At 38.9% G+C, this 19,526-nt stretch overlaps 1 protein-coding gene across 1 annotated transcript in view; it reads left to right on the plus strand.

Annotated features, from left to right (window-relative positions):
• pi4kab (phosphatidylinositol 4-kinase, catalytic, alpha b) overlaps positions 1 to 14,991 on the plus strand; it is a 33,746-nt gene extending 18,755 nt beyond the window's left edge. Inside the window, exons 27-55 of the mRNA XM_084728588.1 lie at positions 95 to 178; positions 442 to 531; positions 1,536 to 1,655; positions 2,913 to 2,927; positions 3,071 to 3,163; positions 3,620 to 3,776; positions 3,884 to 4,011; positions 4,120 to 4,278; positions 4,907 to 5,058; positions 5,167 to 5,274; positions 5,382 to 5,509; positions 5,646 to 5,804; positions 5,929 to 6,008; positions 6,124 to 6,323; positions 6,785 to 6,875; positions 7,824 to 7,991; positions 8,283 to 8,336; positions 8,454 to 8,574; positions 8,664 to 8,793; positions 10,138 to 10,281; positions 10,392 to 10,462; positions 10,554 to 10,660; positions 11,105 to 11,209; positions 11,357 to 11,482; positions 11,593 to 11,713; positions 12,281 to 12,440; positions 12,523 to 12,612; positions 12,700 to 12,783; positions 13,857 to 14,991. Coding sequence (XP_084584714.1) covers positions 95 to 178; positions 442 to 531; positions 1,536 to 1,655; positions 2,913 to 2,927; positions 3,071 to 3,163; positions 3,620 to 3,776; positions 3,884 to 4,011; positions 4,120 to 4,278; positions 4,907 to 5,058; positions 5,167 to 5,274; positions 5,382 to 5,509; positions 5,646 to 5,804; positions 5,929 to 6,008; positions 6,124 to 6,323; positions 6,785 to 6,875; positions 7,824 to 7,991; positions 8,283 to 8,336; positions 8,454 to 8,574; positions 8,664 to 8,793; positions 10,138 to 10,281; positions 10,392 to 10,462; positions 10,554 to 10,660; positions 11,105 to 11,209; positions 11,357 to 11,482; positions 11,593 to 11,713; positions 12,281 to 12,440; positions 12,523 to 12,612; positions 12,700 to 12,783; positions 13,857 to 13,908 — 3,297 coding nt within the window. The 3' untranslated portion in view covers positions 13,909 to 14,991. The remainder of the gene's footprint in view (positions 1 to 94; positions 179 to 441; positions 532 to 1,535; positions 1,656 to 2,912; positions 2,928 to 3,070; positions 3,164 to 3,619; positions 3,777 to 3,883; positions 4,012 to 4,119; positions 4,279 to 4,906; positions 5,059 to 5,166; positions 5,275 to 5,381; positions 5,510 to 5,645; positions 5,805 to 5,928; positions 6,009 to 6,123; positions 6,324 to 6,784; positions 6,876 to 7,823; positions 7,992 to 8,282; positions 8,337 to 8,453; positions 8,575 to 8,663; positions 8,794 to 10,137; positions 10,282 to 10,391; positions 10,463 to 10,553; positions 10,661 to 11,104; positions 11,210 to 11,356; positions 11,483 to 11,592; positions 11,714 to 12,280; positions 12,441 to 12,522; positions 12,613 to 12,699; positions 12,784 to 13,856) is intronic.
• Positions 14,992 to 19,526: the final 4,535 nt, after the last annotated feature.

Here is a 19,526-nt window from a genome sequence, read left to right on the forward strand (position 1 = left end):
AGCAGAGTTAAATTGTTTTATCTTAAAATGATTGTTATCAAAGCCCAAGGAAGTGCTTCAATTGATGCAACAAGTATCTTCTCTGTTTATTAAGGACATCCACAAAGATCAGCCGTACTATGACATCCCAGACACCCCCTACAGGATCACTGTTCCTGACACATACGAGGCCCGAGAGGTGAGTTTGGACTGTTATTACACTTATCACCACTAGAGGACAGCACAGTATTGGTTTTAAAAACATTAGAGGCCTCCCAGTCTCAGTTCATTTTGAATTATTTTATATGTTCATCAGCTAAATTATCCTCTTCAGTGGATGTTTATGTGAAATTTTTATGATGATGACATAATTTGTTTAAGTGACTAAGCTTCTTACATGCAAATATGAAACCCTGTACATTATATTTAAATTGTCTAACTTTTGCATACATTTCCTTGTAGAGCATAGTGAAGGACTTTGCTGCTCGCTGTGGTGAGATCCTGAAAGAGGCAATGAAATGGGCTCCTTCAGTCACAAAGTCCCACCTACAGGTGAGTTCCTTTATTTTCATGTTTCCTTAGAGTGACAATCTTTGACATCAGAAAGGTGGGGAGGTTTCCATTAAACTATGCAGACACAGCTAAAGTCAAGTAACGGATGTAAAGTTTAGATTTTTAGCATCTCAGTTTTCACAAAGATCATCAGTGACTTTTCTGACTCACTTTCAGTGCAGCCATTTTTGTATTTTTTTCTTAATTAATAAGAAGCAGGAGCTACACTTAAATTCACCAACAACACTAGCTCTGCTACAATACTCATGGATATACTAACATAAGACCCCAAATAACTTAAATGTATTTAGTTTTTTGAAAGGAAATCTTTGTATATTTTGACTAAAGAGCACATGTGTGAAACTCGAGGCCCACAGACTGAATCTGGCCTGCCATCTCATTTTATATGGCCCGCGAGAGCTTGCAAATAATGTAAATAGTGCATTAGCCCAGTGGTTGCTAGTTAGAAATGTTAATGGTAGCAGTCCAACAACATAGATTGCATTTATATATTTTAAGAAAAATATTTATTTTGGATTTGAAACCCTGCTTGTAGGCTACACAGACTGCAACAAGCCTTATTGTTTTTTTTTATTTATTGCTTTATTACTTTGTACTTTACTACTTTGTATATTTCATTTTTAAATGAATTGTGTAATAGTTGCATGAATAATAGGGGTATGAATGTTTGCTTGCCATTATTTTTCCTGGACTTCTACTTTCAGAGCTAGGTATTACTTATTAGGTTATTGCAAACCAATAATAATTGAATACAGAGACAATTACCTAATATGAGAACAAGGAGATACAATTATATAGTCCTACATTTACAACTGGCCCTTTGAGGGCAACCGTAATGCTGATGTTGTCCAAGATGAAATTAAGTTTGACACCCCTGCTATAGAAGATATTTGTCATTTTTGTTCCATTACAGCTTTTCTATTTTCCCTTTTCACTCTTTTTGTCCATTCGTATACCTCACCTGTGTGTTGTGTCTCATGCAGGAGTACTTGAACAAGCACCAGAACTGGGTGTCAGGACTGTCGCAGCACACTGGCCTGGCCATGGCCACAGAGAGCATTCTGCACTTCGCAGGCTACAACAGACAGAGTACTACACTGGGCGTGAGTCACACGTGCATGTGGAAATCCCTGCATGTTTGCACACAAAACCTTTTCCAGGGTTCATACTAATGGAAAATGTTTAATTTTAACCATTATGTTTAAGATTAGGAATATGCTTGAATTTGAATGTACTCCTTGAAAAATGCTAGATTTTGGTGTTTCATCTACACAATGACTAAATCAAAAATCTTTTAATGTTTGAATGAAATAATCCCATCATATTTGTCAATGATAGTTGGACGAGTCCTCGGCTGCTGGAAATTATCAGTCATTAAATAATCATGATCTAATCAGACATGAACAGCTCAAATACACAAATTGTCAATATGCATTAATTGCTGTGGTTATAAGGGAATTTACAAATGTATTAAATTAATGATATAGCTGTGATGGCAAAGGCAGTCTGGTTTAGGTACCTTGAAAGTGTTTTAAAAGTGTTAAAATTTTAATTTAAAAAAGCTGAGCCATGCTTTCCCCAGATTAAAGGCAGGCTGAATTTTGACATTACACATCCCAAATTATTGATGAGGTCTTACTCTGAGCTAATCTGAGCTGCTGAAACATTGTGTAGAGATACATCATCGAAAACCACAACACAAGCACAGCATCTGTTTTTTTCAGCCCTTCCAACAAACTTTTTAGACCATTGAGGAAGCTTCAGGAAGTAACAAATGCTGTCACTTTCTGAGGCATTGGGAGGACGCAGCACTGTAACATCCTTGGAACATACTGCAAAATTTAAATACAAAATTGGTTTTGTTGGCCTCACAGGCTTGTTTATTTGATGCTTATTAACATTTGTCCAACATTAATCGCTTCTTAAGTTAACAAATGAGCCATTTAGTTGCTTTGTCAAAGCCCTGGTAGTTTTTGTTAACACTGAGCAGAAGTGTGTTGTATCCTTTGTGCATATATGTGTTTTAATCTGTAAGTACTTTGTAGCTCTGTGAGTCCAGTCATTTACAGTACTGTTTGTCCGCATGCTTACTAGTCTGTGTGACATTATTTTGCTTGCTCTGCATTTCTTGTGTGTTCTTGGGCTCGCATTCTGCTGTATCTGTCTTTTCATTTGCTTCATTTGTTGTATTTTGTCTTTATTAAACTGCACCGAACTGCCTACCTGGTTGCTTGGCTGGTTTACGGATTTGCTGGTTACCTGGTTACTTACCTGCAATGGACTGGTGGGTTGGTTGGCTGGTTGCCCATTTGGCTAACTGGTTATGCTGGTGCTGTCCTCCATCATGCGGCCAACCATAGGCTGCTTTCCCTCAGGTTGGTCTGAACACTAAATACAGAGAGACAGACAGGGCTCAGGCATGATACCTTCAGTAGTGTTACAGTACAGCTACGTATCCTACGCTCCTAGCTCACGACTGTATGGCCCTAAGTGGCCCCTTAACTGTGTTTTTCTTTAGACCACCCAGCTGACGGAGAGACCAGCATGTGTGAAGAAGGACTACTCCAACTTTATGGCATCACTCAACCTGCGGAACCGCTACACAGGAGAGGTGAGCTGTTAATATTTGGGATGTAACAATAAATCAGATATACCGATATCACAATAAAAAATGTCTCAAGATTGTACCAGACTGTGATGATATCTACATCTGTGTTACATAGGTAATTAATAGATAATTTTAATATATATATATATATTTTTTTTTATTTGACTGCAACATTGTTTTTGTTTTGCAAATGGACATAAATAATTCAAACATTCATTGCCTAAAACTAACCATGTCATTTTTTTAACACATGGATGGCTACTCTTATTTTAAAGAAATGAAAATCAGAAGTTAAATTAAAAGGAAAAACAAATTTGCAAACAAAAATGCTGCTCAGTCAGATTTATTATTTAATAAAGAATATTTTTTCAAGTCATCAGTTGAGTTTTTCGTATTGTTACACCCCGAGACTTTCTTCATACAGTGTAATTCATATGAGTCTGATTATGTGCCGTCTAGGTGGCCGGTATGATCCAGTTCTCAGAGGCGACTCACAGCCAATCAGACCTCAACAAGCTGATGATCCATCAGATGACCAGCGCTCTGGACAAAGAAGATCCAGAGGCCTTCACCCAGTCCATGTTCAAGATGGCTGCCCTGCTCATAAATACCAAAAGTGAGCAACTCTGCCTCAAATAAATTTGGATTTAATTTATCGCAGCAATGGTTGCAGTTGCATGTTGTTGTAGTTGAGATGATAATTCTCTGTATGTTGTCTTTCAGACTGCGATCCTCTTCTCCTGCACCATCTGTGTTGGTCTCCTCTGAAGATGTTTACAGAACATGGCATGGAAACTGCCATTGCCTGCTGGGAATGGCTCCTGGCTGCACACAATGGGGTGGAAGTGCCAGTATGTCTATCTCTTTTCATAGAATCGTATGGATAATTTGTCAATTTGTTCAACATACATTGTAGAATAATGGAGATAATTCTCATCTTCTTTTCTCCATCTGCCTAGTTCATGCGTGAGATGGCAGGAGCATGGCAGATGACAGTAGAGAAGAAGATGGGTTTGTTTTCAGAGGCAAAGGTAGAGGCCGGTCCGCTGGCTGTCTCAGAGGAGAGTCAACCTGCTCCCTGTGCACCTGACGTCATCCCTCACTTCCTCTGGATAGAGGTCAGTGACACACGGACGTAAACTATGGCTACATATTTGATTTCTTGTCTCCTCCAACTTATACTTACTGTTACAGTTGTTTTAAACTTCAGTATATCGAGACATCATGTTACTTGATGTTAGTATAATACACACAGCATGCTCAGTCTGCCAGGCTGTGATGCTGTGATGTTACACTAAAGGGGCATATCGTAGAATCATTAATAAAACTCTCAAATGTGAAACATTTAGCTTTGGTTCTTTGAGCTGCTTTTGAACAGTCTGCTTATTGGATGTTTTGTAGGAGATAGTTTCTATTTTTCTCAGTTTTGGTGTATTACTTTCTGTGTGTGCAGATTTTATTATGGAGATTTCCCACTTAGTTGTTTAGGCCATAAAAGAATGTATTTTTATCTATATTTTTTACATGATGTATCTTGAAGCGCCTGCTAGACTGATTTTCACTTAGAAAGTTTCTATCATTTTATTGTATTTTAGTAACAGTTTGTAATAATCATCATTAAAAAAGGTAAAGTGATAGTCAAAGAGTTATTTCACTGTTCATAAAATTGAGTTTAGCTGATGAGTTTAACAGTTTAAGGGTCGGAATCTACCACATATTTTCTCCTAATCTCTGTTCACCCTCCAGTTTCTGGTGCAGAGGTTTGAGATAGCCAAGTACTGCAGTGCTGACCAGGTGGAGATTTTCACCACCATTTTGCAGAGGTCTCTGTCTCTGAGCGTCGGAGGACCCAAAAGCAGCCTGAACCGACATGTTGCTGCCATTGGACCAAGATTCAGGTACCCTGTCTCATTATTACAACTGCAAGTTGTTTCAGTCTTAAATCTGATGCAAGGAATGCTGAATTCTAAAACTTATAAGACTACTGTGTAATCATTTTATTTCAGACTGCTGACTCTGGGTCTGACTCTCCTTCACGCTGATGTTGTGACAAATGCCACCATCAGAAATGTGCTTCGAGAGAAGATCTACTCCACTGCTTTTGACTACTTCAGGTAGAAACAATTCAAATCTCTTTTGTAGTAATAAAAAACGAGTATTAGTGTAATTTCAAGACGTTTTCCCGTCCACTGACTTCTTTGTCGTCTCTGTCTTTGTGTAGTGTCGCTCCTAAATTTCCCACACAGACAGATAAGAGGCTGAGAGAAGACATCAGTATAATGATTAAGTTTTACGCCAGTTTGCAGTCTGACAAGAAGTACCTGGCTGCCAGCCAGCTGGTTCCCCCAGGTACAACACTGACAAAACTGTCGTCCAGTCCTTCAGTAATAATAACTGAAATAGCAATTTTAAACACCCTCACAGTTCACACTTTATATGCACATTTTCCCAGTAGGGTAGATTAATGATATTTTTCTTTGTGTAGATCCTCAAGACATGTCGGTGAACAGCCTGTCTGTAGTGGCAGTGACAGACAGCCGCAGCAGTCTTGATGCAGCTGTTGGCCAGAGGCAGCAGGTGGCTCAGGGGTGGATCAACACCTACCCTCTGTCCTCCGGGATGTCCACCATATCCAAGAAATCGGGTAACACACAAACACATGTGTCTTATCCTCTGTCTGCTTCTTATTTGTAGATGAAATATGTCTTCAGAAATATAACATTTCCTCTGTCATTATGTTTTACTGATGCATCGCTCCTCTGTTTCAGGATTATCTAAAAAAAGCAACAGAGGCTCTCAGCTGCACAAGTACTACATGAAACGCCGAACTCTTTTACTGGCTTTACTGGTATTCACATTTTCTCAACCACTGTCACATATTCACAACTGTGTGGTAATAAAAAAGTGAATTGTTATTTATACTTGAAACTTTATTGAACAAATCCTCATATGTCTCTCTCCAGGCCAGCGAGATAGAGCGGCTGACGATATGGTACAACCCGTTATCCACTCAGGAGCTTGCTATTGCTACTGAGCAGTCGGTGGAGACGAGCATCGCTAACTGGAGGTCCAAATACATCAGTCTGACGGAGAAACAGTGGAAGGACAACGTCAACCTGGCCTGGAGCATAGCACCCTACCTTGCCTTGCAGCTGCCCGCCAGGTGCACAGAGAAACAGAATGCACCCCAAGTTTCATGTTCAAGTGTAATAGATTTTGTCACAAACATTCATTCTACAATAATGTCCCAAACAAAACAATAACTGAAGCTTTAAAAAGGCAAACCCCACAACCTACTGCACATTGTTTTCCTCTACTGCAGTGAGAGGGTAATCGAATGATTCCCACACTACAACAAAGATGGCAGAGAATTCAGAGTCACACCTGTGACATCATTTCACACCACTAATGCATGTAAAGAGCTTCAAGTTCTAGCTAATATCCTCTTTATCCATTAAATCAGCCTTTTACTTAATGTGCATAATATATTCACCAACAACTGGGCTGAGTTTTGTCCAAACACAATGTACAGAAACATTTATGACAAGTTCAATTTCTATGACTAGATAATGTCAGTGATTGAGCATGCACTTATTCATTTTTTTTTAATTTGTTGTTTTTCAGGTTTAAAAATACAGAAGCTATTGTCTCTGAGGTGACTCGTCTAGTGCGAATGGATCCGGCTGCTGTGTGTGATGTTCCAGAAGCAGTCAAGGTGAGGTCCTCTGCCTGCTACACAAACCACTGACTGTATATAAAGATGGACGAAGAGTCTCTGCTTCCTCTCACTTTACAAAAATGAAACCAAAATATCCAGAGCAGAACTAAGCTGTCAATTATGAAAGGAAACAATTGATTAAATCCAAATGGATAAGAAAAAACACTGGAGAACTCTAATCATTGTGATAAGAACTACACAAAATGACAAAAACGACAAAACAAATGACAAACAAGCAGTCTATGGAGAACAAAAGAGGAGAAATGCAATCATAAACGTACACTTTAATATTAATAGACGGCAATTTTGCAGCCCTTAATGGATAATACTGGGGTTTCATTGAATGCTTTTTTGACTTTAAGAATTTAAAATATACTTATTTTAAGTAAATTGTTCCTCTGGTTTTAAAGTTTCCACCTCTGCATTTCTGTGAAGTTGCAACAAAAGTTAAACAGAAGAAAAAAGTTTTTGTTTGTCACTCTTTTTCCATATTCTGTCACTTGAGATTAAGTGTTTGTGTTATTGAAGTAACCTCTTTCCCTCTAGCTTCCTCTAGTCCTCTTCATTTAGTTCTACCTGACTGAGCTCTTAATGAGCCTCATATCTGCCTGAAGAAGAAGCAGGGAAGGCAGAGCACAGCCCTCCCTAAAGGCCATCGTGATTTCTTTGATGATCCTCCTTGACATCTCATAGTTGTTTATTCCAGTCACTTTAGTAACTAATAAACACAGCGTCCTCTGGAGGCTAGTTAGCACGCCATCAGGCTCGGGGTTATAACCTTGCATCAGACTGCTGTCATACTTGATGCAGAGATATCGATCCTGTGACGCACGCAATGCATAGAGTAGTAACTAACTAAGTATAGATGGAAATGTTGGCAAAAATCAATATTTTTTTTCACATATTTCTCAATTTTCTTCCTCTGTTCCTTTTGTTTTTCTTTAGTTCCTGGTGACGTGGCACACCATTGATGCCGATTCTCCAGAGTTGAGTCACATCCTCTGCTGGGCTCCGGCCGATCCCCCAACTGGACTGTCCTACTTCTCCTCCTTGTACCCTCCTCACCCCCTCACAGCCCAGTACGGGGTCAAAGTGCTCCGTTCCTTTCCTCCTGTACGTTCACACATACAGCACAAACACACCATCAGCTGTTAATATTTCTTTTTTATTTGTTTGTTTCTCATCCTTGTGCATTTAAATTACCATTATTTTCTCAAGTGGTATACAGTATTAAACACCATTAGAACTGATTTAACTCAAACGTTGACAAATAGTTGATGTCCAGGAGTCTATAATTCAGACGCTGGTGAAAGTAGTTGAAAGTTGTTGGGGACTTATTTGTGTACAATGACACAATTGACACTTTTTTTCTCGCTCGTAAAATATTTTTTCCTCTCTGTCTAGGATGCCATTTTGTTTTACATTCCTCAGATTGTCCAAGCGCTTCGTTACGACAAGGTAATTATCCAATTCCCTGAGTCAGCAAAAGCATTTAAAGCCCCACATATCTTCAGATTATTATATTTCAGAACTTTCCTTGCCCTTCTGTTTCTTTCCTGTTAAAACCTGGTGTAGATGGGTTATGTGAGAGAGTACATCCTGTGGGCTGCTCAGAAGTCCCAGCTTCTGGCTCACCAGTTCATCTGGAACATGAAAACCAACATATACCTGGACGAGGAAGGAAACCAGAAAGACCGTGAGATATTCACCCTCACTATTTTTTTCTGACACAACACATCCACACGTGAACATACACACATACTCTAATCCTCTCTCTTTGTGCAGCTGATATCGGTGAGCTGCTGGAGCAGATGGTGGAGGAGATCACTGGCTCTCTGTCTGGTCCGGCCAAAGACTTCTACCAGAGAGAGTTTGACTTCTTCAACAAGATCACCAATGTGTCCGCCATTATCAAGTACGAAAACACGTAACTCTAGCATCCATACTGTGTGTTCAGCATGTTTTAGGCCATTAATTACCATAGCATATTCTTTACATTACTGCTACAGTTTTCCCAAAGTTATCATAACCATTTATATTGATTCCCCACTGGTTTCAGTTAAGTCAGTGGGCCTCCACCATGGTTGCACATATCACTGCAACTCTTCTTATTACATGACCTTTAACTACGAGTTGAGAGAACTAGAAAACAGGATGGTTTAGCTCCACTTCCTACGTTACTATACGCTCTTTGCAGGATTTATTATTAGAAAGAATCTCGGCTCACTTTGTTTGAATTATTAATATTAAAATACCCTCTGCTCTGGGTGGTCTTTCGAGTGTACTGACTGTTATATCAAACTCTAAAAGCAGGTGTATTTTGTTAGGGGTGTATTTCTTCACTGTAAAAACTTCAGTTACTCCATCACTAAGACTGTTCTCTGATTAACTTTGACACAACTTAGACACAGTCTGTGCACATTTTCCCCATTTACTCAGTAACATCCTGAACTTAACCTGTGATGAAGCGTTTTCCACAGACTTATGTCTATGAAAATGGAGTCGCCTTCTATTTATTATAGATTTTCAAATAAATTATTTATTTATTTGCTCTGCACACAAGGCTGCAAAAGGCCTACATTTGCTTTTGTCTTCTCCTGTCATCTCTTCACTGACTTTCTTAACAGTCTCAATCACTGACTTTCTTCACTATCTCAAGTAATGATGCAGTATAAAACAGAAACTTTTATGAAGCCAAGTAAAACTACAGTTTTCAGTTAAACAGAACCCTCTGTAGGTAATGTTCAAGGTGTTTATGAAGTGATAACAAGGTTCCCCCTGAGCCAAGATGTTTTTTTTCCTTTCCCTGCCTCGTACCACCAGTGGTCTGCTCTCTAAACCCCTTTGTTGTTCACTTACGTGGCTGTTTGTTGCTGTTATGTCTCTCTGATTATGCACTGGCCTGGAAGACACTGTATGCTGAGCCCCTGACTACCAGTGTGTACAGTTTTCTGACAGCTCCCATTATTGCCGGCTCTTACAGAGAGTGTTTAGTCAGCCCACAAGAGGCACAAAATTCCCCTCAGTCCTTATTACAGCACTAATTGCAACTGTCCAGGGGAGAAACTTCTACTGTCCCCTGGCTTCTACCCTGTATTACTCTCCACCCCAGTGACTCCCCTTTGTGAATAACAGCAGAGCCCAACTGTCAGCTCTGCTCTGGTGTCATTCAGTGAGATACCCATGCATAATATCCTATGCAATGTCAGCCATAGAGGTGTGGAAACTCTGCGTTCAACTTTTTGTTTGTCTTCATTAGACCGTTTCCCAAAGGGGAGGAGAGGAAGAGGGCCTGCCTGGAAGCCATGTCACAGATTAAAGTCCAGCCTGGTTGTTATCTGCCCAGTAACCCAGAGGCCATAGTTCTGGATATAGACTACAAGTCTGGGACCCCCATGCAGAGGTGGGCATCAAAACCATCTTCTATAATGCTAGAAACAGTTACCAGAATGCACAAACAAATATGACAGCTTCACTGAAGCACTTCTGTGTCCCTTTCGTGTCTCTGTTTAGTGCTGCCAAAGCTCCCTATCTGGCCAAGTTCAAAGTGAAGAGGTGTGGAGTCAGTGAGCTGGAAAAGGAAGGTACTGCTAATGTCATATGAAAGCATAGTAGATATAGTATTTTTTAGATTTAAGCATGGGCAAACAGTGTGGCATGACATCCTCTCCTCAGGTCTGCAGTGTCGCTCAGATTCTGTAGATGAGCCGAAAAGTGAAGAGGAAGTCAAGAGGATCTGCTGGCAGGCAGCCATCTTTAAAGTGGGAGACGACTGCAGACAGGTCTCACTTTCAAACTCGTCTCCTTTTACTTACTACACTGCTGTATCTCATCCATTTTATCTATTTATGGTTTGTTTAGCAGGAACAATAAATGTATTGTACCAGATACAGCCAAAAGGTGATTTTCATCTGTAGTCCCCGGACAGAGGTCACCACTGATCCGCAGGTTACAGAGTTAAAATATTTGTCATAGTAAAACAAAATTTTACATTTTGTAAAACAGCAGACAAATCACACAACTGAAGAGCAATTATAAATTCCCACAAGGGCACAGCCTCAGCAATCCCAACACTGTCCAGAAAGTACAGTTCATCAGTATGAAGAAATTCAGACCAAATGCATAGTACCAGTACTAGCTATATTTAGTCTCTTTTAGGTCAGTTCCTATGGACCTGAATGTTTTTAACAAACTTTCCCTCTCTTTACCGTTCGTTGTGTTTACAGGACATGCTGGCTCTTCAGATCATCAGCTTGTTTAAGAACATCTTCCAGCTGGGGGGCCTGGATCTCTATGTGTTTCCTTACAGGGTGGTGGCCACAGCTCCTGGAGTATGTTCACATAAAACTTTCCCTATCTTCCTCTATATTACTTCCTGTTCAAAGCAAATTTTCCTCAGAGATAATAATACTGCAAGACTAGCTTCCTCCTGTAATCAAGCCACTTCTCATTTCTCCTGTTTCTGACGTTGCGCACAGTGCGGAGTGATCGAGTGCATCCCGGACTGCAAGTCTCGGGACCAGCTGGGCCGACAGACAGACTTCGGCATGTACGACTATTTCAGGAACCAGTACGGAGATGAATCCACACTGGCGTTCCAGAAGGTAAATGCCAGGCTATGTACGGGCTTTAACATATTTAAGCCCGTAAAATTCTACCATATTTCTCTGTGCTCTCATATCATAGTTTAATCTGATATTCCTTCTCTTTTCAGGCACGGTACAACTTCATCCGCAGTATGGCAGCTTACAGCTTGCTGCTCTTCCTGCTGCAGATAAAGGACAGACACAATGGCAACATCATGCTGGACAGCCAGGGTCACCTCATCCACATTGGTGTGTATTGTGTGCCGTTCCTTTGCGTTAATCTAAATTGATGTGCGCGTGTGATAGCGTAGATTTTTTTGAAGCAGGGTTATATGAGGTGCTTAGTAATAGTTAGTGTATTACCTGCAGTAGTTGGGTGTTGGTGCATCCCCAGTTTGGAGAAGCAGCAGGAGTACTGGTGTAGGAAGCTAAGCAATGTACTGCTGTGGACAGGATCAGCAACAAAATACATTTTATATTCTAATAAAACGGTCTGTCTAAAGAATTAGCATCAGTAAAAGTGTACACTATTGGAATTGAATACTTAGAATATTTTCACTGCTCTACCTTGCTGTCAGATGACCTTCTCCAATGGTAAACATTCATCATATAAGCCAAATATCACACATCTTCAAAGTCACCAGACACCTTTGGCAAAAACATTTTACCTCGGGAGCTGCTGGTCTACCGCTGTCTTGATCAGTGAGTTTGTTTCTGTTACGGTGTAACTTGAAACACACAGAAGTGCTTAGTCTAAAGTTTAGTTTAGAGTATTCAATAAAAGCTAGCCCATTGTATTTGTGTGTGTGTTTCCAGACTTTGGCTTCATGTTTGAAAGTTCTCCTGGTGGGAACCTCGGCTGGGAGCCGGACATCAAGCTCACTGACGAGATGGTGATGATCATGGGCGGGAAGATGGAGGCGACGCCTTTCAAATGGTTCATGGAGATGTGTGTGAGGGGATACCTAGCTGTCAGGTGAGTATGCTAAAGCAAATGTTAACTGCTCTGTGAAGACGGCTAACATGTAATGTTAAAACAAGTTCCTCTGGTGCATCAGGCCCTACATGGATGCAGTGGTGTCCTTAGTCACACTCATGCTGGACACTGGCCTCCCCTGCTTCAGAGGACAAACCATCAAATTGCTCAAGTGAGTCAGGCGTGTGTCTGCATTTGTGAGCCAGCGTGAATAAAATTAAGCAGTTTGAATACAATTTGTCTCTTTTCCCATAACCAGGCAGCGATTCAACCCCGGTTTGAGTGAGAAAGACGCAGCTTCTTTCATCATCAAGGTCATCCAGAACTGCTTCCTCAGCAACAGGTTAGTAAAGGACCAATAAACTGTTTACATATTCTTCTTAATATTTACTTCCAGAAAGCAATATTCACATTTTTTTGATTGCTCTTCATCATCATTTAATTATTATTTAGGTATGATATGAGGTAGGCAGCATGAAATGAAGAATAAATGGCTAAAACGAGGTCAAATTAACAATGTTTTAAGGTAAAGGTGAAGGAATATGAGGGGTGGGAAGAGCTAAATTTAATATAATAAAAATAAAAACTGATAAAAAATGTCTATGAATTGAAAAATAAAGTGGTACAAATTGATGTGAAATGAAAAATGGAGTGAAAATTATCAAGTGATTTGATTATTTTAAAGTCAGTTTTATTAAAACAGTCATGATATGATGAAAACAGAGCTACTGACTAACTTGATTTGCTTCCACCATGTCAAGATAAAAGCTCAGGACCAGTGCCTCAGCCATAAACCTTGATCAGTTATTCAGTGTTCACGGGTTTGATTGACATTTTGGGTGCAAGTAGCAAAAATGGCTTGCTGTAAACGATAAATGTCGGTTGGGTGTTATGAAAATGATGAAAGCAGACGGTGACACAGCCCAGCTGATAATCAAAGTAACACTGTTTCAAATAAAATGTCAATCAAGTTCATCAAATCAAATGGCATTTATTTTTCAATTCACGTACATTTCAACACTTACGTTATTAATTCGTATTATTCGTATATTGATACTCCCACCCTTGAGGCCACTTTCTTTACAGAATAAATGTAAATTCTGTGTTGTGAATGATGAATGTAAGACGGGGAAAATGGTGAAAGATGGTTCTGATATGATCGTGATATTAATGAGGTTATCTCAGAACTTTGTTAGACCATCCTGAGAAAACTTAAATAGATTGTACTATTGAATCTTTATTATATGCTGTACCTCTTTGGGTTCTGTCATTAATTTTTATTATTATTGTGGTCCCTGTTATTTTTGCTAATAAAAATTATTAATTTAAAAAGAGTCATCTTAAAAGATTTTTTAAATTCCACATATGAGGGGGACTTTAACCTAACCATGTGTTTCTTATGTTTTGTACTTACAGGAGTAGAACATACGACATGATCCAGTATTACCAAAATCAGATCCCATACTAAACATCTGTGCCTAAGCATGTGCTTATATTGGCAGGTACATGGTGTGTGTGTGTGTGTGTGTGTGTGTGTGTGTGTGTGTGTGTGTGTGTGAGAGAGAGAGAGAGTGTTTGTGTGTGTGCCTTTGTTAATGTTCACCATAAAAGATTGTGGCTCATTGTTTCTGCTGATTGTTGAATGTCATTTTTTTTTTTTGTTTGCTTTAGCTTCTTGTTTCCTCTCAAACTACATTTTCTCTGTATTAGTTGTCTCTTCCCTTATTTATTATGTTATGTTGAATGTTGTTATTAATTATTATTATTGTTCTTATACTATTATTGCACTAGCATCTTGACTTCTGTGCTCTTAGAGGAAAAAAAAACTCTTGGTAATCTGCACGTTCAGTAAATACTTAATCCGAGTTTGTGCCACTTTTAAATGATTTGTCATGTTCGTGAATGTTGATTTTAGATGGGGTTTGAAATGTAATTGGATACTTGAAGTAGCAATAGTAGACCAGTTTCAGTTCTGACCAATGTGGCCTCTTCTGTCTGTACTTGACTGTACTACTGTGCTTCTCTTTTTAATGGACCGGTCAGACGTCTTTGATCTGTAGCATGGTACTCGTCTTGTATTTAACAGTGGTGACTGACTGTATAGACATGGGTTACGCTGTCTGTATTTTTGTCTTTTCCTTGGGGAGAAACAATGCACACAAGTTCTAGGAAATATTGGGGCTGAGTTTTGTATACTTAGCTTTGCCAAAGGGGGGAGGGAAGACAATGCACATAAATCAAACTTTTTTTATTGTTTATGAATCGAAGTAAGGCACAGTTTGAATGACGGGCAGTTGCATGCGTTAACTACCATGTAGCGTGTGTCCAATGTGGCTTTTGGTAAAAGTTATTTTAGTAATCCAAAGTGCTGTGCCCCATGTCCATATGGCTAGCTTAAGCCTTTATGTAATGTTACTGATTGTAAAGATTTTGCCTCTCTTTGTATATTTATATCCATGACCCATTTTCTGTCTCCTTTTCTATCTTCATGCCTTTTGAATGAGAATGCATAAGATATGAAATCAAATAAAGATCTATTAACTTAAACTTTCTTATCCTTACACTGTCTGGTGGTTTCGTTAAAGGAGCAGTCGGTAGGAAATAGTGGTATCTAGCAGCAAAATAACTGAGACAGGTCTCTTTTTGTATAACTGCCTTTTAACTCAGTTGGTGGCAGCACAACAATTGCTAATAATTTAATTACAATTTAATGCAAGAGCTCTGCCATACAACGTGAGATATAAAATAAACCGTGTAAATTGAGATATATGTTTATTATTGAGGCCATATAGTTAAAAGTGATGTTGTGCTGGACTATACTATATTGAAAGTCTTTTCACTGTCTGTCCTCTCTATGTGCATAAATGACAAGGGACAGAATATTAGTTACATCTCTCTTGTTATGATGCCATCCAGTGCAACACTACTGCAAGGACCTTAACACTAAAACATATAATTCAACACCTCTATGACTCTGTCATCAAAAACTGATCATTATAGACATCATCAAAGTACGCTTCATGGTGAAACAGTTGACTTGATCTGCACTTGGTTATACAGAGGTGTACCTAATAAAGTGGCCACGAAGTGTACGTGTTGTATTTTATATTTACATCCACCAGGGGGCAGCAGATATTGACATATTTAATGTATATCCAAGTTGTTGAGGCTGCCAGTTCTGACTTACTCCAAGAAAGTAGCACTCAGTCACAACCAGAGTGAAACCAAATCAGCCACCGCAGTTTTCCAGGAGGAAGAACCAGGAAACATGTTCAGGAAAGAAATAACAATAAACATGGCTGAAAGAGAGCTCAGGTATTACAGCTGTCAATCTGTTTCCCTCCAAGATAATGAGAGTGGCTTTGAGTGGGCCTTGAAGCATTTACAGACTCAGCGAGTGACTCCGTTTTTGAAGAAGATCTTGCCCTCTGACAGCAGCATGACTAAATGAAGGCTAACGTGTGCATTCCTGTTTCTGCTGCTGTGAAACACAGACTTCAGACACAGCCTGGTGTGAAATACTCTATATATTCCTGCAAAACAGGTTTTGTTAAATACATTGAGGCAGTAACGAGACTAGAATAAAACAGCCCAGCCCAAGAGGTATTACAAATCAACAGGTTTCACCTCAGTTTCATAACATAACTTTGACATAAAGCAGCACATGGGAGTGGAGCATGTTTCATTCAGCTAATACACTTAAAAATATGTGAAAAAAACTGTCTCAAAGAGTGAAATCGTTGAATTTTTGGAGACCTTCAGTATCAACGGCCACATTTTGTTCAATGATTGCGCAGCGTTTTTAAAGGGAAAGTTAAAAAACTCAAAATCCTCCAGTTGAAAAGCACATTCATATAATTTGTGGTGAACAGTATTGTTTGAAGGGGGTGCATAAGACTGTCATGACACCTGTCATGAATATGAAGTCATGAGTCTTTATGAATACTTATGCATGTTAACAGCGTCATTTGTCATTTTTATCGCAAAGTTGACATTGTTTGAGATGTTTTTGTTATGACTGCTTGACATTAACCAACAAAATGTCTTATTGAACTTAAAGAAACGTTCAGCTTTATGTTTTAATCTGACATTATAATGTCATAATAGGTTTGTTTTGACTGTAAATCACTTTGGTACCATACTCTGTTGTCAAACAGGCCTTACAACATTTAATGACACTTTATGATAGGTCCAAATGGTACCACTTAAGTTGAGGTCAAGGGTATAATTCATGACACCGTTACAAAAGCATTTGTTAATGTAATAAAACTTAATAACATTTTTATGATATTTTAAGTCCAAAATGTGCCACTTTACTTGAGGTCAAAGAAAATATTGACAACACACTTAAAATCGTCTCATGACAGCCAGTGTCTAAACCAACCACATGACAGTTTAATGTCATGTTAAAGGCTAAATGGTTTCTTTAAGTTTGATAATGTCAAGTTGTCATAACAAAGACATCTCTAATAATGTAACTTTGCATTAAATATGACATAGCTGACCAAATGACAATTAATAACAACAGTCATAAACATTCATAAAGACTCCTTCATGTTCATGACAGGTATCATGATATAGTTATGACAATCTTATGCACACCCTTTCAAATTAGGTGTTACCCTTGTGTTTTTGTGTGTGTGTGTGTGTGTGTGTGTGTGTGTGTGTGTGTGTATTTTTGGGCATGTGTGGGTGGGCTGTTGGGTGTGTCAGCAGATAAGAGCGAGGGTCCTGGGGAAATATTGGACGCAGCTGAAGTCAACGTTCTGAAGGCCAAACAATGAGTTAAAAAAGGAGAGAGTTAGACAGAGATCTCATGACAGCACACTGGGCTGCTCTTGTTGCTTTATATATGGGCGGTTTTAATGAAAAGTCTACAGATTTAATTGAAGAAAAAGGTGCTGATGGTTGTTTATGGGTGGATTCTCGGTACTCTATTTGGTTAATATTTCATTACATACAGATGTCCGGAGGGGAAACACCTTGATGTATTTTTGATGAGATCAGATCACTGACTGTCATGGCTACTCCCTGTGGTCCTGCAGGTGTACTGATCTAATCCCTGTAGCTTCACGCTGAGTTTCAAATTCAAGATGTGTGTGTGTGTGTGTGTGTGTGTGTGTGTGTGTGTGTGTGTGTGTGTGTGTGTGTGTGTGTGTGTGTGTTTGTGTGTACAGCAGAAGGGACATTTGCACTGGCTTAAAGTCTCAACAAAAACTACAGCCAAACATAAACACAAGTATGTATAAAGTTTACATTGACTCACAAATCATCATCCATCTCTAATTGTGGTGTCATTCATGTTCTTGCGTAATGTTAGAGCTGCAATGATTAATCAAATAATCGATTAGTAGATCAAAAGAAAAATAGTTGCCAACTATCTTGATAATTGGTTAATTATTTCAATCATTCATTGTAAAAAATCATAGGAATTTAGTGAAATCAGTATTAAGTCAGTATTAATATACACATTTTATTTATGCAAGTTATTAAACTTTCTTGTATTTAGAACACTTCAGACCTCACAAACTCAAGTTTAAATTGTAATCTCTTGACTTGAAATGATGAGTTGAAATGTAAAGGAAGGAACTTAGATTTGTTTTTAACATTCATCAGTGAGGAGCCAAGACACTTTTTAACTTACAAACTTTACAGACTTCAAGAAAAATGGTCAAACATTTGCTGCTTCCAGCTTCTTAAATGTGAGGATTTCCTGCTTTTATTTGTCATTTATGACAATAAATGAGACACATTTGAACAGTTGGTTGAACAAAAGAAGCCATTTATAAATGTCAGTTTGTATTGTAATGAGCATCTTTTCACTTTTTTTTGGGACATATTATAGACTAAATGATTAATCGGTGATGAAAATAATCACTAGTTGCAGCCCTAGTATCTATCTAAGACTTGTTTCATGCTTTATCTCATCTTCACCTCAATTCTCTTGGCTATGGCACAAATGTGTTCCTCATTATCTGTCCTTTATTAGCGGGATCTTTTCTGTGTTACAGGCTTAGTTCATAGAAAAATGATAAAAACAAATTACAGTAAAATGTGCAAGAATCAACACAAATTATACAAATGAGAAAGAAAAAACATCCAAGAAAAAGAGAATTAACTACAAGAGCTCGAATGACACAAAAGGGTATTAACAGCTCATAAACAATGATTTAAATAAAAATGAGCTCGGTGCGGATGAAGATCAAAGAGAAAGAATGAATTAGAATTAATTTCAGAGTTCATAAAAATTAAAAAAAAACATGAGAGATTGACGTTGAGAGCTTTAAAGATTGGGGAAAGTAATTAATGTTCTGGATTTCACACTATGTACAAGACATAGTGACACTGACAGCATGAAGTGTAGTGTGTGTTAATGTGGGTGGTGTGTGTGTGTGTGTCCTTGGGTGGTATATATGCTCGTATGTGGGTGGTGGATGTATGCAAGGGTTGAGATTTGAATTGTCAGCACATGTAAGTGATTATCGAGGCTGTGAGGTGTTTTTGTTTGTATTAGCATGCATGAATAATGTAGTTGGGTAAAACAACCTTTTCTATCAGGTGTAATCTTTCTCTCCTTCTATGCAAACCTGCATTATGGCTCCATACACTGGATTGTTCATCACATGTGTTCAACTGCGGGCCGTCTTGTGACACATTCATGCCTCTTGAACTGGTGCAGCCACGGTGCTGTATGCCAGCCATGTGCTATGCAATAATTAACTCTTCTCTGAGCCGTTCCAGCCATTAAAGCTGTAAGAGTGAAGTTGAGTAGAAAGGGCTATTTGTCCAAAGGCCGGGGCAGACAGTCAGGCCTATTGATGAGATGCTGGAGCTAATCAGGAATAGTGGCCTCTGTGCCCTGAATAGCCGCGTTGATGCAGTGTTTTTTAGTAGGAGAAGAGAAGCTGGTGCCACACAAATGTCAGGCTGTCATCACCACTGCCATAGTCACAGCTTTTATTTTCACATCACTGGAGCATCCAGTAAAAATCTTGACTGGGATTTCATTTTTTAAGATACATCATAAGTCTTAGGTCATAATTTTGAGATACTAAGTCATCAATTAGAGATACTAGGTAATTAGTT

Source organism: Lutjanus erythropterus, chromosome 10, assembly GCF_056507025.1.
Source record: "Lutjanus erythropterus isolate fLutEry1 chromosome 10, fLutEry1.hap2, whole genome shotgun sequence".
Classification (NCBI taxonomy): domain Eukaryota; kingdom Metazoa; phylum Chordata; class Actinopteri; order Lutjaniformes; family Lutjanidae; genus Lutjanus; species Lutjanus erythropterus.